Source organism: Elephas maximus, chromosome 17 (genome assembly GCF_024166365.1).
Source record: "Elephas maximus indicus isolate mEleMax1 chromosome 17, mEleMax1 primary haplotype, whole genome shotgun sequence".
Taxonomy (NCBI): Eukaryota; Metazoa; Chordata; class Mammalia; order Proboscidea; family Elephantidae; genus Elephas; species Elephas maximus.
The window spans coordinates 62,570,052-62,585,299 of record NC_064835.1 but is presented as its reverse complement, the minus strand read 5'-3'; the positions used below and the strand labels follow the sequence as shown (position 1 = coordinate 62,585,299).

General features: G+C 54.8%; 1 protein-coding gene across 2 annotated transcripts in view; it reads right to left on the bottom strand.

The window, feature by feature from the left end:
• Positions 1–1,489: 1,489 nt before the first annotated feature.
• Positions 1,490–15,248, bottom strand: part of FBXO41 (F-box protein 41) — a 45,535-nt gene continuing 31,776 nt past the window's right edge. For both annotated transcript variants that reach the window (XM_049857362.1, XM_049857361.1), the window contains exons 3-13: positions 13,051–13,276; positions 12,503–12,576; positions 11,895–12,247; positions 10,840–11,081; positions 10,471–10,586; positions 10,205–10,357; positions 9,919–10,014; positions 7,650–7,768; positions 7,300–7,458; positions 6,002–6,117; positions 1,490–5,870 (exon numbers count right to left, since the gene is read on the bottom strand). In XM_049857362.1, coding sequence (XP_049713319.1) covers positions 5,808–5,870; positions 6,002–6,117; positions 7,300–7,458; positions 7,650–7,768; positions 9,919–10,014; positions 10,205–10,357; positions 10,471–10,586; positions 10,840–11,081; positions 11,895–12,247; positions 12,503–12,576; positions 13,051–13,276 — 1,717 coding nt within the window. In that variant the 3' untranslated portion in view covers positions 1,490–5,807. The remainder of the gene's footprint in view (positions 5,871–6,001; positions 6,118–7,299; positions 7,459–7,649; positions 7,769–9,918; positions 10,015–10,204; positions 10,358–10,470; positions 10,587–10,839; positions 11,082–11,894; positions 12,248–12,502; positions 12,577–13,050; positions 13,277–15,248) is intronic.

Below are 15,248 nucleotides of genomic sequence, written 5' to 3'. Positions count from 1 at the left end.
TGTCAGGGCAGTCATGGGTTGTAGCCAGACACCATCTAGCTCTTTTGGTCTCAGGCTGATGTAGTCTCTGGTTTATGTGGTCCTTTCTGTCTCTTGGGCTCATAATTACTGGGTATAGTATTCTTGGTTGACAGTTTTTTCATAAAGCATTTTAAATATGTCATTCCATCGCCATCAGGTCTTCAGTATTTCTGAGGAGAAATTGGCACTTAATTTTATTGGGGATCCTTTATATGTGATTGTTCAGTTCTCTCTTGCTGCTTTCAGGATTCTCTTTACTTTTTGAGAGCCTGCTTTCACGGACATTTGTAATAACCAGCATAAATGTGTTGCTGTTGAGTCGATTCCAACTCAGCAACCTTATAAGACAGAGTAGAACTGCCCCTTAGGGTTTCCAAAAACTGTAATCTTTACGGAAGCAGACCATGTGGAGCGGCCGGTGGATTCAAACCGCCAGCCTTTAGATTAGCAGCCGAGTCCATTAACCACTGCGCTAACAGGGCTTCTATAGCCAGCATAACTGGAAATCCAGTTGTGTGCTGCAAGTTGATTCTGACTCATAGTGACCCTGTATGACAGAGTGGAACTGCCCCATAGGGTTTCCTAGGCTGAATCTTTACAGGAGCAGATTGCCAGGTCTTTTCTCCCTTGGAGAAATCCAGTAGGGTCTACCCAAAAACAAGCTAAACCAGTTGCCGTGGTCTTTCACAAGTAGATTGCTAGGCCTTTCTTCTGAGGCACCTCTGGGTGTCTTGAGCTGAGCGCTTTACTGTTTGCACCACCCAGGGAATCTAGTAGGGTCTAACAGCTTCTTTTACACTAGTTCTAATAGCTTGCCTGCAACTAGCTATTGTAATTGTTGAAGCTGGAGGTATCTATCACCTTGAGCCACAGAAGCTTTTACTGCCTGAAACTGGGAAGTGATTAAAAAAAAAAATTTTTTTTCCGATAAACTCAAGAGCAGAGTGGGTCAGTGGGCAGGAACAAGATTTGGACTGTTATCCATCTTAACCTAATGATGTGGACAAACTAATTGTTCAGCCTCAGCTGCTCTACCTGTACAACGAGGATGAGAACAGGTGACTCCCAGATGGAATTACTCATTTTACTCCCTTGACATTAGTGCCACAGTTTAGCCGAAGCACCTGTTCTTTTTTCTAATTTTAAATACTTCAGAATCTGAGTAATCAAATCAGTGGCAACCACAAAACGGGCAAGTCAAGGCCAGGCTGTGGTGGGCAGCTTGGTCTCCCCAGGCCAGAGCCTCGTGGGGGGATTGGGCCAGGTCCGCGAAGGCCACGCCTGCTGCTCCGGCTGTACTAGTGCCGGCTTTGCCCTTCAGGTCAGCCCCTCCTTATGGCCCAGTCAGGAGTCTCACCCCAAGGCCTTGTATCTGGCTGTAGACACTGAAAACAGAGGGAACTATGGTCGGAGCAGTAACCTGGGTGCCTTTCTCCAGTGATTTCTTTAGTCCTTTATTCACCCCGCCGACACCGATCAGGTTACCCGCCGCCTCCTGCCTCAGCCCACGTCACTGCGGAAAGGCTGTGGTGAGGCCGACTGACAGATGTGGCCACATACCGTTTACCTCCCTGGGTCAGATACGGCAGTTTCACCATCTTTTATTGGATACCGAGCCATAAATTCTGACGCCCACACGAGTCTTTAGATACATAAACTCAGGAACGTTCGGCAAGGGCACCTATGAGTGACGTGGAGCAAAGTGCTGGGATGGCGATGCCTGGGTGGGGCAGAGAAGTGGGGACAGGGAAGGCCCCCTGGGGGCTGGAGGTACAGGCACCACTTCAGAAATTTACCAAAAAGTAAAACCAAAAAAAGCTCCCCACCCCTCTGCCTGATTGATGTGCTTAGAGTGGGCGAAGCTACCCTCTCACAGCTTGGGCCCAGTGCAGCCTGCCTGCCTGTGTGAGAAAGACAGGGCCAGGGGGGCACTTGTGGAAGTCTCCACAAGTGGTGTCTGCTAAAGCCAAGCCTATTGGCACCAGCCACGAGGTCAGGCCTTAGTCACCTCAGGCTGCTGCGCCTGAATACAAGGCCCCTTCGAGGGTAAGAACCGAGGCTGGGAAGCCTGAGGCCAAGCCTCCCTGGAGCCATGCTGGCAGTGGCAGGGGAAGCTGGGACCCATGGTGGGAAAGCCTGCCTGTTTTGGGACTGGCCAGGGTCCCAGGAGATTGGGGAGGAAATAGGGGCTGGTTCCCTTAGTTGGCCCTGGTATTCTGATCTTCACCTAATCCTAAACCTTATCCTCAGGCAAGGGCTGCAAATGAACACACCTGTCCAAGAATAAATACATACACACAATACACAGCAGTATATACAGAAATGCAGGCCTGGGATGAGGCTGGAAGAGGAAGCATGGCCACCAAGGGTAAACAGAAGGGCCCCCAGGGAAAGGAAGGACACTCATCATGAACTGACAGACTGGGACAGATTTCACTGGTTTGAGGGAACTTGTCTGGGCATTCACCCTCTCCTGTTTGTACCCCAAGTCCACTGGGAACTGGGTCTTTGGCACAATAGTCACTCTGGGAAGGTCTCCCTCAACTTAGTGCCTTAGAGGGATTGGGGCCTGGACAGCTCCCCGCCTGTGTCCCAGAATATTAGAGACCAGGCCAGGGGGACAGGCGGGATCCAAAGGCAAAAGACAGGCAGCTAAACCTTGGGGCAGCAGGCCTTGGGAGAAGGCCCCCTTTTCGATGCAGTTCTTGAGGGACTGGCTCAATTCTATCATGGAACTAGGAAAACATGAGATGCCTTGATTCTTACGTGGTCTGTCCTGGTCTGTGAAAAGCCTGGGCAACCTACTCCCTCTCCCCACAGGGATCCAGATGAACACAGCATCTCCCTCGTTTCCTGTCGGGTGTGGGGAAGTGGCCTGAATGAATCACGGCAAAACACTCCAGCCACATATGCCAAGCCTCCCAGGTGCTAGGCCAGGCTGTGTGGCAAGAGGAGGGCTGTAGGGACACCAAGTGGCCACGACCGATAGCCCTCTATACATTCCTGGGCCCCTGGAGTGGGGCCTGCCTTGGTTTGCTTCTTCAGTCCTCCTCTTCACATCTAGGTATGAGGTATCGAGGAGGAGGGGTGGCCCACTGGATGGGTGAGGATGGGATAAGGTGTTTCTAGGGACGGCCAGGCCCTCCATCCCTGTTCCCACCCTTAGCCCTAGCTAGCGTGTAGCTGTCAAGAAAGTGAATAATGGAGTGTCTTAGCAAGCAAAAGCTCCCACTCGGCAGCAGGCTCATCTCCCCTGAGGCAAAAGAATAGCATTAAGTTGCTGTTGGGATTGGGGTGCTGCAAAGCTGCCAGTTCTTGGGGCATGCATGAAGGCCAGGACACACAAGTCTGTCAGTCCCAGGGGCAGGTGTACAGTGGGACATAACACCACTCCCACTGGCAGGGGCTTGGGCAACATGTCCTCCCACACACAGCTGGGAAATACAGGTTAGGGGACTTGTCTGGCCTTCCTGGCCAAACCCTTGGGAGGCCAGCGTGAGGAGAGGGAGTTCTTGTTCACCTGCCTAAGCACAGGGCTGTTGCCTGAATGAATGTGTGTGTGAATGGACCTATGACCAACATCAGCACCTTTCAGAACTACCTTTCTCTCTGTCCATTCATCCTGATCTTTCCCAGCGTTGATGCCATGCATTCTGATGAGTATCCATCCAGTGAGATGTTGCCCAGAGCCTTCTGTTGAGGGATGGAGGTTCCCTGGGGCAGTGAAAGCCCTCTGTTGGACAGGCTTAGACCATGCGGGGCATCCCTTTGTGCTTTGCCCAGAAAACAGGGAGGGTAACCTCTGGTCCTGGGATCGCAGAGAGCAGGGGCTACAGGGGATACAGCTGGCAAAGCAAGACAGGTACACCCACAGCTGCTGGGCCCTGAGTGGACCTCCACCTTCCTTCCAGGCCCCTGGAGGGACAGGGAAGTTGTACTCCTTCCCATAACTTGGGGACAGGGCTGGGAGGTGGCAGTTGACAGAGCTAGCTGCTCTGGGGTAGAGGTGGGAGTGCCACACACAGCCAAGGCTTCGTGCAAGACCGGATAGGGACTTGTCAACATGACACCCTGTATATTCTGGGTCTTCAGAGGGCAGGGACAACAAGCCACGGAAAAAAAGCCAGAGCAGTGATGAAAAGCACTGGGACAGAGCCAGGGAGAGGAGCCAGAGAGCTGGGGTGAGCCCGTGGGTCCCAGCCCTGGAGAACTCATTACAAGGTAACTCAGGGCTGGCCTTGATGTCCAAGCCAGATTGTGGCAGAAAATTGGATCCCTGGAGAGGACTGGGAAAGGAGAGGACCCCAACCCCAGCAGGGACCAGTCAGCTTGATGGCTAGGGCTGGGTGCCAGTCCTGCATAGGAGAGAAGGAAACTCCAAGATGGAACTTGATTAGATGTTTGAGATGTTTGGAAGAACTTTCCAAATGAAGGTTGGCAGGACCCACGGTCTCTGAGCCATTGTGGGAGTTCTGAGGGGAGAAGTGGGGACACCTGAGTCTTTGGAGCCTTAGTACCAGACCTGGTCTTTTGGGAACCATGCAAGGATCAGTGAAAACCCTCGTTCGTATTCTGTGGCTTTAAAGTCAAGTGGCTCTCACTCAGGCCCCAGCTCAGCCCCCAGGCAGAAGAACCCCAAGGCAGCTGTCAGCCCATGGGGCCAGTGGGGACTGAGGAAGGGAGCATGTCAGTCCATTGATGATCTTCCTCTTCTTTGGCCCCACATCTTCAACCAAGCCCCAGACAAGGGACAAACCAAACCATCCTCCACCAGGTTTCCTTCAGGTCCCTAGCACAGTGCCTCCCTCCCAGACAGCCTTGGGGACCTAAAGGCCATTAGATTCCTGCCCAAGCACCTGGATTAGAAGGAAACTCCGTGAGGACAGGAACAACCTCTCCAGGCTGACAAGATTTCCCAGGGCTTGGACTTGACCCTCCAGAGGCTTGGAAGTGGATGGTAGGTAAGAGACATGCACCTTTTAGCTCTGAATTTCAGCTCTGGTGTGTGATTGGGGTGTGTAGGGGTTGGGAGGAGGGGTCTTGTCTTTTCTTACAGAAATACTCAAGTTTTCTCCACCTGGAAATTCTTCCCCTTGGGAGGTAGTCTCAATATCCTGGGGAGAAGCTCCGGATTAATGTTTTGCCTTCCCAAACCCATCCCCACCTGTGTTTACTACCCCACTGCTCCCCCAGCTTTTACCAGCCACACGCCCTGGCCCCAAGGCCCACCTGTGTTATCCCTGGAGAATGTGGACCCAGAGCCTCAGTGGGCTGTCTGAAGGGGGTGCCCCAGAGGGCTGGGGGCAAGGCAGATGGTAGAAGAGCCCTGCATGCCAAGTCTGAGCTGCCTTGTGGAGCCCCCTCTGGCCTGTGGCCTGGCAGAGGTCCCTGACAAGGATGCTGGGCCTCAGGAAGGGGTGGGAGCCTGACTGAATGGTCGAAGACCCACTGGCTGGTTACTACAGATCCCCCAGATGATGATACCAGGTGCTGGTGGTGACTCGGCTCCTTGCTGGCTGGGCCCAGAAGGCTGCTCCAGCTGGGGGTGGGCTAGGGGTCAGAGGACAGCCTCTGTCCGAGCCCCTGCCATGGGGAGGCAGTGCCAGGGGGTCAGGCCTGTTGCTCCACTGTCATGGGAGGAGGATGAGAAATTGTCAACCCCTCCCTGGAAGCCAGGGATAACACACTAAGTCTCTGAAGGTCCAATCCAAAGCAGGGTCCCTCCAGAGGTCCAAAGAGTACCCTGATGTGGGGCTGGCGGGGGCCCTGCTGCCCCCCCACCCGGGTTAGCAGCCACTTTCCACCTTGATGTGCAGGATCTTGGAGAAGCCGGGCCTCCGCCGCAAGGCCTGTGGACAGAACCCTGGGTTAGTTCTCCTCCAGCACCAGGCAGGTGGGGCCCTCACGCAATGCTTACCCAGGGTCACCCAGGTCCCACCCAGGGATGCTGTTTGGGGTCTTGGGTGGCCAGACCCCTTACCTGGAGTTTTGTCACCATGTCCTCAAACAGCTTCTGGGCCTCAGGGCTGCTGGGCTCTTTGAAATAATCAGCAATCCCAATCTGGACCACAATGGACTTGAGGTTCCGGCAAATACCTGGGAAAAGGTGGATAAGGTGGGGGCCCGTGTTTGGCCAGGGCAAGGGGGCACCTCCCCTTCCCTCACTGATTGAGTTAAATCACAGACACCCACTGAGAGCAACCACATGCCAGTCACTGAGAACATGAGAGTAAAGCAGACCCATGCCCTCCAGAGGCTCCCACTGGACATGGGGAGAAGCTGGAAGATGGGGCTGAGGAAGAGGTGAGGCTGCAGCAGACCCCAGGAGGATGAGTGGCCATGAGTCAGTTGTGCAGGAGTTCCAGGAGCTTTCCTGGCAGAGGGAACAGTAGGCCTGAGATTTGAACATGAACTACAAGGAACTGAGTGGCTGAGGTGAGGTGATGGGTCTAAGCTGGAGTGTAAAGGAAGGGGAGACATGGAGCAACCAAGCTGGGAGCCAAAAGGCTTAGGGGCTGATGTCTCCATGAAGTCAGGAGGAATAGGCGCAAGACAGACAGGAGCCTGGAGGAGCCCTGGAGATGGTGATTTCGGAGGCTGAGCACTTAATTCTGGTTGTAAGGTCCAGGTACCAAGTGGACAGGGCACGGGGTCCTTGCAGAGGTCAGATGGTCCTAGATGATGGTCTCATTTGGGTGCAAGAAGCCCAAGATGGATACTCGTGTCCTCAGTGAGGGTGGAGGAGTGACTGAGAGCAGAGTCGGGGGTGGTAGGGGCCAGAGGAGGCATGATTTGGAGTGTATACCAGCAAGAGAAGAGTCTTCACCCTGAGAACTGTCCTAGAAGAGGAGGGTGCTTATACATGTATCACTTAACCCTCCTGCCCACTCTGCAAGGCAGTTTAAGAAGATAGGAATTAGAGGACTCAGGTGCAGTAACTTGCCCAAAGTCATCTTATTAGCAATGGAGCCGGAATTGGGACCAAGCTCAGTCCAGAACCCGTGGTCTGACCCATCTGCTTTCCTGCCTCGGCACGCCCCGCGCGCTAGTGCTGGAAAGCTCATGTCCCTTAATTGCAGAGCACATGGCAGATAAGGTCTATTGAAGTGAACTATCTGGGCCAGATCAAAAGTCATTGGTGGCCAAGCCAGAGCTAGACCCCGGTCAGTCTGACCCAGGTCTGGTGCTGGCTGCCTAGGAGTGACAGGGAACTGGTTATGCTGACAGGGTGTGGTGAGGGATGAAGTCATACCCCAACCAGCATTCCCCCATGCTTACTATTGAAATGCAGCAGGGCCTTGGGGGTGACAGGGGTGGCAGTAAGCACCAGCATCTCTAGTCCCTTGAGGCCTTCCCGGCAGACCTCTGCTGCCACCTCCTGGGTGATCTCTGACACGTGGTCCAGCTCCAGGACCTGCAGCCGCATGCAGTTTCTCGCTGGGGAGAGGGAGGAAAAGATGATATCTTGATGACAAACTTTCCAGTTCTCATCTCCTGCCTGGCACCCTGGCGCCTCTGGCCACCACCCAGGCTGCAGCCCCCGAGCCTCTCTGGGATTTAACAGTGCAATGCTGGCACCCATGCTTGGCTCCCACCAACCTCCACCCCAGTCCCAAGGAAAGACTCACCGAGTGATGCCAGGCCTTGCACCCCACAGCCGGCGCCCCCAACCCCCAGGGCCCGGAGGTGCGGCCAACAGCGACCGATCATCTGCAGGCAGCGGTTACTGAAGCGTGTGGGCTGCTGGCTGGAGAAGGGGGTAGAGAGGGCAGTCAGGGAAGCCTCTGGATGCACATCACCCAAGACTGCTCCTCCTCTGGGGCCCCCTCTCAGGCAAGGGCCCCACCAACCACCCAGCTGCTCAAGTCAGAAAACTGGGATCATCCTGACTCCTCTTCCCCCACCTCCCACCAAGTCCTGCAGATTCTGATTCCTGAATAACCCTCGAGCCCACAGTTAAGACCACCATCATCATTTGTCTGGGTTATAACCAGTCTCCCTGCCAATTCATCCTCCACACTGCTGACAGCGAGCCATTCATTCACACATTCGCTCAGTCACTCAAGAAATGTTTATCAAGCCCTTACTACAGCCAAGAGCCGAGCTAGGCCCTGAGAGTACAGTGGTGAACAATACAGGCATGGTGCCTGTCCTCCAAGAATGGAAAGTCTAGGGGGAGGGGAGCATAGGACATTACCAGTGCTCTTAATCCTTTTCTTAAAAGCCAAAAGCCCCTCAGTGGCTTCCCAGCACTTTCTGGATAAAATACAAAAATCTAATCCCCTTCAGAAGGCCCTTAGTGACCCTGCCCCAGCCTGCCTTCAACATTCACAGCTTGGCCCTGCCCACTCCACTCACACCAAACTTGCTGTTTCCCTGAACACTTCATCCCTCAACATTCATCCGGACAACAGACATCTCTCTGGCGTATGCAATGCTCTTGGTACCAGGGATACGGAAACGGACATTCACAGCCTCTGCCCTGAGAACCGGGAGTCTAGTGTGGGAGATCGAAATATAAAGAGATTAGTCCAGCACAACTAGATGGTGCCAGGCTACCACCACCAACTGCTCTGACAGGGATCACAATAGAGGGTCCCGGACAGAGCTGGAGAAAAAGGTAGAACAAAATTCTAACTCACAAAAAAACACCAGACTTACTGGTCTGATAGAGACTGGAGAAACCTTGAGAATATGGCCCCCAGACACCCTTTTAACTCAGTACTGAAGTCACTCCTGAGGTTCACCCTTAAGCCACAAATTAGGCCCATAAAACAATAATAAACATAGCTAAACCATGCATACAAGACTAAGTGGGCACACCAGGTGAGGGGCAAGGATGAGAAGGCAGAAGGGGACAGAAAAGTTGGACAAGTGGAAATGGGGAACCCCAAGGTTGAGAAGGGGTGGGTGTTGACACATCATGGGGTTGGTAACCAGTGTCACAAGACAATATGTGTATTGTTTAATGAGAAACTAATTTGTTCTGTAAACCTTCATGTAAAGCACAATAAATATATATATATATATATATATATACATATAAAATTATTGCAGAAAGAACTACAGTAGGGGTCAGAAAAAGGTATTATGAGGGGAATGGGGCAGTGGGGAGACAGTGACAGTCTAGATGGGATGTTAGTGAAGGGACACCGGATACCCTGGGAGGGGCTGTTACGTGGAGAAAGGGCATGGAAGCCAGGGAACAGGTGTGAAAAACCTGGTGTGTTTGAGGAACTCGGAATGATGCATGACTGTCACACCCTGGATTCTCAAACAACCAGCTCTTCTTTATATTATACGCTGACCTCCCTGAACTGCCTTTCATATGGCAAACAAATACGGCTTTTTAGCTAGTGTTGACTGCTCTCACTGTGTGCCCTGCAGACTTCATGTACACGACCTCATTTGAGCTGCAATGGCCCTAAGAAGATCAATAAACCAAAAAAAAAAAAAAAAAAACCACGTTGCTATTGAGTCGATTCCAACTCATAGTGACCCTATAGGACAGAGTAGAATTGTCCCATAGGGTTTCCAAAGAGTGGCTGGTGGATTGGAACTGCCGACCTTTTGGTTAGCTGCTGAGCTCTTAATCACTGTACCACCGGGGCTCCAGGAGATCAATAGATTCCTCATGTCACTTTCACTTTGCAGGTTAAGAAACTGAGGCATGACTGGGTCAGGTAACTGGCCCAAAGTCACACTACTAGTGACCCCAGGTCAATTCCAAAGCCTTGCTCCTCATACTTTCTCTACACTGCCTAAATGCATAGACTGATGTGAGTGATCTGGTCCCCAATCATCCTTATGGGATGGGCCCAGACCAGCTCAGTCCTCAGACCCAGACCCAGCCCCAGCCCATCCCAAGCCAGCCCTCCCCACCCTGCCAGGGCTCACCACGGGTGGAGTGGTGCCACCTGGAGAGAGACAATCTCTCTGCAGCCTGCGCCCAGGGCCCAAATGACCTCGTGGCCCACAGGGTCCGTGGCACTCCTGTTGAAAAGACAAAGTTGGGGCCACCCATGCTGGTGGCCTCTGCTCCTACGAGGCTTCCTTCCCTTGGGTCACAAAGCTCTTGGATCCCTTCACCTGAGAACCCTGAGGGAGGGTGTGCAGAAGCTAGGGACCCCTTGAAGCCCAAGGCCCAGGGCATATGGGCCTTGCTTCTGGTAAGAGGACCCACCTGTAGGTGACAGCCTGTAGGGCACGGCAGTAGCAGCTGGCCAGCCAGAGCGAGCGGTCAGTGAGGATGTTGGGGCAATGGGAGATGCGTAGGATCAGCAGGTTGCCCCCGGCCGCCTTCAGCAGTGACTCCAATCCTGCTTCTAGGCAGCCCCTAGGGATGGCCAGGACAGGGAGCTGCTCGTGGCCACCTTCGGTAAGCATTCCGGCTCAATTCTGGGCCTGCAGCCCAGGAGCACCCAACCACCTACCCACCGTGGGCCTCACCGGGTACTCCTGGCATACTCTTCCTTGCTCTCCTTCTTGCCCCGCTGCCGGGGCTTCAGGTTCTGCAGGGTTAGTGAGTGGGCCTGGGTGCACCACTGAGCCAGCATTGCCAGAAACTGCAGAGAGAGGGGGGTTCCCCAGGGATAAGAGGAGTCTGAGCTTGGCTGGCTGGAGGTGGGCCGGCATCAGGATGGGAGGCCCCACGGGCATGTTGTGGGGAGCCATGCTGGAGCTGGGGTGTTGTAAGGGTTGAAAGGCCCAGACCTTGACGGACTCAAACTTGGGAGGTCAGACCCTACCAAGGGGGGAGGCAAGTTCAGGGCAGGGGTGAGTGGAAGGTGCAGGGCAGGCATGGATAGGGGCAGGCACCTTGGAAGAGACACGGGCGTTCTCGAGCAGCACCCGTGTCCAGACGGCGGGGTGGCGAGCCACGAAGCGCCAGTCCCGGCAGACCTCGGCGGCATGCAGCAGCGTGCGCGTGTCCAGGTAGGTAAAGATGCAGAACAGGGCTGCTCGCATCTTGAGGATCTCCGGGCTGATGACCTCATTGGAGCGCGAGGGGCTGCTCCGCTCAGCTCGCCGGCCCCGCCCACTGCCTCCCTCAGGGCGGGCTGCAGAGTACCAGAGGGCAAAGGTGAGCAGGAGGGGTCAAAGGCCAGAGTGGGGATGTGGGTAGGGGGAGCTGGGCAGGGCTAGGAGCTGCAGGAGGAATGGCATGAGAGACCCATGCTGAGGACCGTGTGACTCTGGAGGAAGGACTGGGGCCCCACTTCCCTCTCCTCGTCATCACCCCATCCCTAATTTTGTGAATTAGAAAAAGGTGTCTCTTCCTCAACTAAACGTTCTTAGTAAGACAGTATATTATCACAAAGTCCAGACTCACCCCAGATAAGGCAATGAGTCAGGTTTGGAGAAGGAAAGGCGCCAGGGGCTAGGATATGCATGGATGGAAATTGGGCCTCTGAACAGAAGACTGCCTGGAGCCCAGTCACATGGAGCCTCTAACCTCCTAATGCCTCGGCCCGAGCCCTAACCCACCCACACATGCGCATGGCCTTGTGGGCATGGGTGGGTGTATGGGAGGGGCTCTCACCCACTGCTCCAGGGGGGCCTCGAGTCTGGAATGAACACTCAACTACTCTAGGCGTTAAAGAGCTGATCATGTAAATGGCCCTGTAGATGTGGAGTCCTGAGCGACACACAGCCAAAACCCACCTGTGGGGCAGCCCTCCCTGCTCTGCCAGTTCCTGCCCCAGGGCAAAGGGCCCAGTGCGAGAGGGAGTGTGTCACCTCTTCCTGGGCAAACCCGGGGAAAGGGAAGGGAGGTGCTGAAGACCAGGAGATTCGCCATCTAGCCCGGAGACCCTGAGGGGGCTGGCACTATGGGAAAGGCTGTCTTGTCTGCCCACCCTCCCAGGACTTACCTGAGAGACGACAGCTGCTCAGTGGCCCAGCAGGCCCGGGGCGGGGGGCATCTGAGGAGCCCTCAGCCTCTGACTCGGTGGTACGGGAGCCCACGTCCGAGACGTCACCCTCCTCCCCCTCAGTGCTGTGTCGGCGGGGTCTGCGCTGCCAATTCTGGATGGCCTGGCGCCGCAGGCCGGAGCTGCGAGGGGCCTGGGACCGCTCTGAGCCACCGTTGGCCCCCTGGGCCCGTGTGCCCAAGCCCCCAGGGCCACTGTCCTCAGGGGCCCCCTCTTCTGGCCGGGGCAGCTCCAGACTGTCGCTGTCATAGCAGCCTGAGCTCTGGGATGCGGCTGGCACGCGGCTGGAGGCCCTGGGGCAGGGTGGACCAGAGGGTGAGGGCGAGGGGCACTAGGCCGGCCCAAACTGCCCCCCACACCAGCCATGGGCAGCCCACCCACCCTGCTTTCCAAGAGCCCTTCTGAGTGTGGAAAGGCAGACGAGGTGACCCACAGAGGACTGGGGAAGGAGGAGGGGATGAGGCCCCAGATGGGTGGCCATCCAATGGCCACTGGACCTTTCCAGGGTGAGGGTGGGCTGCGCGGGGCGGGCCAGGCCCGAGGCTTACCCTGTGCTGGGAGAGGAGCCATGCCGTGACACCGCGTATGTGCTAGGCACGGCTGGGCCCGCGTGGTGCTCTCGCTGTGGGCCCCAGAGCGGGAGGGAAAGGAATGGGGCAGAGGAAGGAAGAAGATGAGAAGGAGCAGGAGAAATGGCATAAGATGGAGAGGAGAGGAGGGAGAGGAGAGAGAAGAAGGAAAAAAGTTGGGAAAGATGGACGAATGGACAGACAGAACAGCCCAGAGAGGTAGGCTCACCAGCCCCCTCCCCACAACCACCCAGCCCCCCAGACCCTGCCCTGTGTTCTCATTTGCAGGGAGGGGCAGAGATAAGCCTCTGAGGGCCAGGGTCACTGGAGCACACCTTTCTACACCCCTCAGGGGCATGGCACTTCTGCCCAATCAGAGGGCCCCTTGGCTCCTGAATCCCAACTTCAGGCCTGCAGCCTGCTCATGCGGGAGGAGCCAAAGAAGGGCAGCAAGGAGTACTACAGGGGAGGCCGTGGGGGCCGGCTGTGCAGGTGAAGGAGGGAAGGGAAGGCAGGCAGGTACTCACCATCCGGCCTGGGCCCCGGGGCCCCGGCCCCGCACCACCGCCCCCGCCGCCACGGCCCAGGCTGGCACTGGGTGTGCTGCCACAGCTGCTGCTGATGACCTGCAGCTGCCGCTCGGCCCGGTCAGCCCTCTCCAGCAGCTCCTCAATGAACTGCTGCAGCCGCAGCTTGGCACTGGCCTCCCGCGCTGCCGTCTCCTTCAGGAACTGGTCGATCTGCACCACCTCCCTGGGCCCAGAGCAATTTCTTACCTCGCTGCCTCTGCCTGGCTGCCCACCTACCCTCTGGGTGAGACCCTAGCCCGTGGAGAGACACAGGCAGAGCTGTCTGCTCATGGTCACACAGATCCATGCACAACAGGGTCAGGAGATTGCCCCTCACAGTGGCACACACACTCACACCCCACCTACCCGGCCCCAAACACTCAACCAGATACCACTGCTCCCCACAGAAGTGCTCACAGACAGACTCAGTCACACATTGCCACATGTCACCCCAGAAACACTGACAGGCACACAGAGTCATACCACACACACACACACACACACACACACACTGCTCCACACAGCCATCCAGCATAACCAGACACATCCATCTCACACAGACATAGTCACACAGTGCCATGTGTCCCCCCAGAAACAGGCACACACAGTCATATACCACACACCACACACACACACACACACACACACACAGCCCATACAGCCCCACACAGTCATCCACCACAACCAGACACATCCATCTCACACAGACATATTCAGTCACACACTGCCACTTGTCCCCCCAGAAACACTGACCGGCACACAGAGTCATATATCACACACACACACAGTACCACACAGCTATCCACCATAACCAGACACATCCATCTCACACAGAAACACACAGACTCAGTCACACACAGCCTCCCAACACAGAAACACAGGCACAGCCACATACACACAGCCCTACACATAGCCTAATACACAGCCCCCGTGTCCAGCCCCACACATTCATGTACATGTATTCATGTTATATTCATTCTCAGGCACACACACACAGTCTAAGAGACACAAAGACATGAAGGCACCGTCCCAGCAACACACTCAAACACACACATTTTCAGGCCTACAGAAATATTCCAAAATACACCCATGAAGTCACATCAGCACATAGGGAAATACACTCAGATGCAGACACTTGTTTATAATGGCACCAGCCTCCAGGAGTTGCATGAACACACAGTCCCTTGAGCGTTTATTCCCCAGTGCATTCACAGTTGTCCATTCATCCATTCAACGTTTATTGAGCACTGTAATGGGGGAGCCCTGGTGGTGCAGGGAGCCCCGGTAGTGTGGTGGTTAAGAGATCGGCTGCTAACCAAAAGGTCGGCAGTTCGAATTCACCAGCCGCACCTTGGAAACCCTGTAGGGCAGTTCTACTCTGTCCTATATGTTCACTATGAGTCGGAATTGACTCAACGGTAATGCATTTTTTAACGGGTAGTGGTTTGGATTGTATCCTCCCCCAAAATATGTCCAGCTTTTAACCCCTGGCACTCATGAATGTGAGCTTATATGGAAACAGGGTCTTTTCAAATGTAATTAAGAATTTCAGGATAAAATCATACTGGATTGAGGGTGGACCCTAAAGCCAACGAGTGGTGTCCTTATGAAGGAAAGGAGAGGGAGATTTGAGACAGGGTTCTCCTCTGTGGGCCACGTGAAGGCCATGTGAAGACTGAGGTTGAAGTTATGCAGCTACAAGCCAGAAGTGCCGAGGACTGCCAACAGCCACCAGAAGCTAAGAGAGGGGCATGGAAAGGATTCTCCCTCAGAGCCTCCAGAAAGAACCATCTTTCACTCACCAATCTCTCAGTCCAAAACTTGATTTTGGGCTTCTGCCCTCCAGAACTGTGAGAGAATAAATGTCTGTTGTTTTAAGCCACCCAGTGTCTGGCAATTTGTTATGGCAGCCCTCGGGCACTAATACAAGCAACTCCTAGGTGCCAGGCACCATTCTAGGCATTGGGGATATAGCAGTGACCAAAAGAGAGAAAAATCCCTGCCCTCATGGAGCTTCCATCACAATAAAACCAAAAAAACCAAAACCGTTGTCATCGAGTCGATTCTGGCTCATAGTGACCCTGGAGGACAGAGTATAACTACCCCATAGGGTTTCCAAGGAACAGCGGGTGAATTGGAACTGCCGACCTTTTGGT